The sequence below is a fragment of the Ursus maritimus genome, unplaced genomic scaffold, assembly GCF_017311325.1.
Source record: "Ursus maritimus isolate PB19 unplaced genomic scaffold, ASM1731132v1 scaffold_8, whole genome shotgun sequence".
In the NCBI taxonomy this organism is placed as follows: domain Eukaryota; kingdom Metazoa; phylum Chordata; class Mammalia; order Carnivora; family Ursidae; genus Ursus; species Ursus maritimus.
This window is the reverse complement of record NW_024426996.1, coordinates 79,864,010-79,867,559: the sequence shown is the minus strand read 5'-3', so window position 1 is coordinate 79,867,559 and position 3,550 is coordinate 79,864,010. Positions and strand designations below refer to the sequence as shown.

General features: G+C 69.5%; 1 protein-coding gene across 1 annotated transcript in view; it reads left to right on the top strand.

Moving 5' to 3' along the window:
* Window positions 1-664: 664 nt before the first annotated feature.
* DOK7 (docking protein 7) overlaps window positions 665-3,550 on the top strand; it is a 29,137-nt gene continuing 26,251 nt past the window's right edge. Inside the window, exons 1-2 of the mRNA XM_040625383.1 lie at window positions 665-784; window positions 856-901. Coding sequence (XP_040481317.1) covers window positions 731-784; window positions 856-901 — 100 coding nt within the window. The 5' untranslated portion in view covers window positions 665-730. The remainder of the gene's footprint in view (window positions 785-855; window positions 902-3,550) is intronic.

Below are 3,550 nucleotides of genomic sequence, written 5' to 3'. Positions count from 1 at the left end.
GCCAGGTCCCCCAAACCAGGTCCCCTCAAACCTGGGCTCTGGAAGAACCAGGGGCAGCTGGACTCGCTCTACAGGGTGGGGGAGGAAAAATCCAGAAGCTCAGAGCCCCCCACCTCCTGCTGTGAAGGGGGCTCCCGGTGGGCCTTTCGAAGAGCAGCACAGCACCTCACCAGGCGGGATGGCTCTTAGCCGGTGTCGGGGAGACCAGATACAGAGACCTGGGGCCTGTGGTACATGCACAGGGGGTCCTGTCCCACCCCCCTCCCCCACAGCAACCTGCACTGGGATCCATGCTGCAGGGGGACTTGAATGGACTCCCTCTCCACTACCCTGCAGAGGAAAGGGCTGGGAGGTGAGGCAGCGTCCTGGCCAGGGTCTTCCGGGGTCAGGGGGTGGTCAGCGTGTCTGGGGACAGCCCTGGGATGGTGGGACGGGCAGGTGCCAGAGGGTGAAGCCAGGTCGGTTGAAGACGCACTTTGAACACGTCGCCGAGCGGTCAGGTTGTTTCCTTTACTTCGGGATGAGAAGCGCCCCCACCCCGCGGGGCCCGGGGCGCGCCGTCTGAGCGCCCGGCGGCGGACTCAGGTGGCCCCAGGTGCCCCGCCCGCGCCCCGCCCCCGCCCCCGCCCCCCGCCGGCCCGCGGCGCAGCGCCCTCCCCGAGCTATTTTGAAAGTGACCCTGGGCTGCGCGGCCGCGGGGCGGCGGGCGCCGCGGGAACCATGACAGAAGATGACCGAGGCGGCGCTGGTGGAGGGCCAGGTCAAGCTGCGGGACGGCAAGAAGGTCGGGGCGCGCGGCGGGCGCGGGGCGGGCGCGGGGCGCGGCGGCCGCTTACGCTCCCTCTGTCCCCGCAGTGGAAGACTAGGTGGCTGGTGCTGCGCAAGCCGTCGCCGGTGGCAGGTGAGCGGGCGCGGGGCGCGGGGCGCGGGCGGGCGGGCGGGCGGCGGGCGCCGCGGCCTCCGGAGCCCGGGCCGCCCGGAGCGCGGCCAGCTCGCCCGAAATAGCCGGCGGCGCCGGCCGGGCGGTAACCGGAGAGCGGAGAGCGCCGCCTCGGCCTGCTCCTGCCGGGAGCCCCCGGCGCCCCGACACCGATGCCGGGACCCTCCCGCACCCCCGCCTTCCCCGGAAGGCAGACTGAGGCCGGAGGGACGGGAGGGGCAGCGAGGTGGGGTGGGGTGTGGGGTTGGGGTCAGAAGCTCAAGTGCAGCTGTGCTGTTCCCCCTCCCCCAACAGGCGGCAGGAGCACCCCGGGAGGTGCCACCCTTGTGCGCCTGGGGGGATTGAGTGGTGCCCCTGCATCCGAATCCGATGGGACCCTCCAGGCGGTGTGGACCCAGGTGGCCCTCCCTCCTTCTCCAGGGGGAGCAGAGGCTAGGCCACCAGGTAGGAACAGTGGTGCTTCTGTGTCTGAGAAGAGACAAGGCCAGGTTGTGTTGGGGTGGGGAGGACGGACTGGCACTACCCAGCCCCCCTCACCTGGGCCAGCACCCCCAGCTTGGGAGGAGGCCGGCCGCGAGCCCCGACGTGAGCATTTGGCCTCCGTGAGCCGTTCTCGTGCGTTTGGGAGGCTCAGAGCCGCGGGCCTGCAGCTGTTCCAGGAAACAGGTGTCCTGGCACAGGCCCAGGCACCCCGGGGTCTGTGTGGGGTGCTGGGGGTGTGAGTGCATACTGCCTCACACGTGTGGGGCTGCCAGAATGTCTTCCGGGGCCCCTGGGGTGTCTGTCATTTCCCAGGAAGGTTTGGGTGGGGGACGCCCTCCCTGCCCCCTCTCCCGGGTTCCCGGGTTCCCTGGTTCCCCGTGCCGAGCCTGCTCACAGTTGCCACCCAAGGGCTTACTTGTGGTCATGGACACGCTTCGTGCTCGGGCCTCAGCTTCCCCCTCCAAGGGGGCCCAGATTCCCTGGACTGCTTACTCACCCCGTCAGTTCTTCACGCCCAGACCCTGCACCTGGTGCCCCGGGGGCCCTTGTCCAGGGGAAGCCTGGTCGACAAGGTGTAGGGGCTGGGGAGACCGAGCGGCCCCTAGAAGGTGGGAACGCAGAGGCCCCGGCCAGGCCAAGGCGGGGGCAGCAGGGCCAGGGCCCTGGTGGCACGGAGGAGGCTCTGACAGCTTTGGCTGGAGGCAGGGCTGGGTGCAGCCTGGGCTGTTGCTTGGTGGACGGGGGTGAGCGGGGCCTGTGTGGGCCTCCAGGGAGGCTCTTGGGGCAGATGCCCGCCTGAAGAGCAGCCCAGAGGTGGTCTTTGTCCCTCTGTGGACCTGGGCGGTGGATGTTACCTCCCTATCAGAGAGGGCTGCCTGAGAGGCGAGCTCCCTGCTGGACCCCGGAGAGCAGCTGCCTGCGGAGGGGGGCCTTTCTGCACTGCCGGGAGTTTGCAGGGGTCCCCCGCATCCAGAATCTGGGTCTGTAGGCCTCGGTGGTCATGGAGCCTTTCCTGGGCCTTCCCGTGTGTGCAGGAGCAGTAGAACAGGCAGGCCCGGTGTGGAGAGCACCGAAGGAGCCTGGGGAGGGAAGCCTCCGGCACCGGAACTGGGACTGGGTTTGAGGGGGATTGTTGGAGGAGAGAGGGGTGGACACTCTAGGCAGGGCCTTGCATGAGAACGTGGATGGTGGGAGGGGATGCAGGGCAATGCAATGTAGGCCCCCGCCTGCACCTACCGCCTCTCGTCCCTGGACTCAGAGTCTCCCTCCACCCCTGCCCCCAGTCCTGGGGGCAGGGACCCGCATCACCACCGCAGGCAGCCTGGTGGGGGCTGTGAGCCCAGCTACTTTCAGCAACACCTGGGGTCTTGCAGACTCACCCGGGAGCGGGAGCGGGCTGTCAGCGGCTTCTCTAAGGCGGCTGCATTCCAAGAGGGCCGGCACTGCGTGGTGGTTGGGGGGAGGGTCTGTGTCCCGGGAATGGGCGTGATGTCTCAGTCCCAGCTGGGCAGGCAGCCCGAGGACAGAGTGTGAGTGGGGCCAGCCTTTCTGTCCCCGTGGAGACCTCGAAGAAGGGGGCCTGGGCTCCCTGAAGCCCCGGAGCTCAGGACTGGGAGTTGGAGCGCCAGGCTCCGATCTCGGGGTTGCCCACACGCGCTCTGTGTCCTGTACCAGTCTTGGCTGGGCTCCAGCCATGGGACCTGCTGAGGGTGGACGGGGCCTCGTGGGCGGAGGGCTGAGCCCCCACAGCCCGTGCTCTCACGGTGGCCCGCCCTCGAGCGCCGCACAGCCCTGCACACGCCCCCCCCCCGTGAACGCTGGGATCTTGCCTCCTTCCTGAGTCGGATCCTGAACGGGCCGGGCCCGCACTCGATGCCGGGCCCCCTGGCTTCGGCCTGGTTAGCAGCCCCGTCCTCAGCTGCCTCGGGCTGCTCCCAGGCTGCCACCCCCCCCAGCAGGGTCCCCTGGGGCTCTAGCGGCTCAGCTGAAGGCACTGCGTCAAGGTCACTGTGATGGGAGGACTGACTGCAGCCGTTCCTCCTGCTGCGTCCGCGTGGGTGTGGACCTCCGTCTCCCTCCTGCCCCGGCTTCTCCCCTGGCCCGGAGGCCGGACGTGTGCTTCTCCCC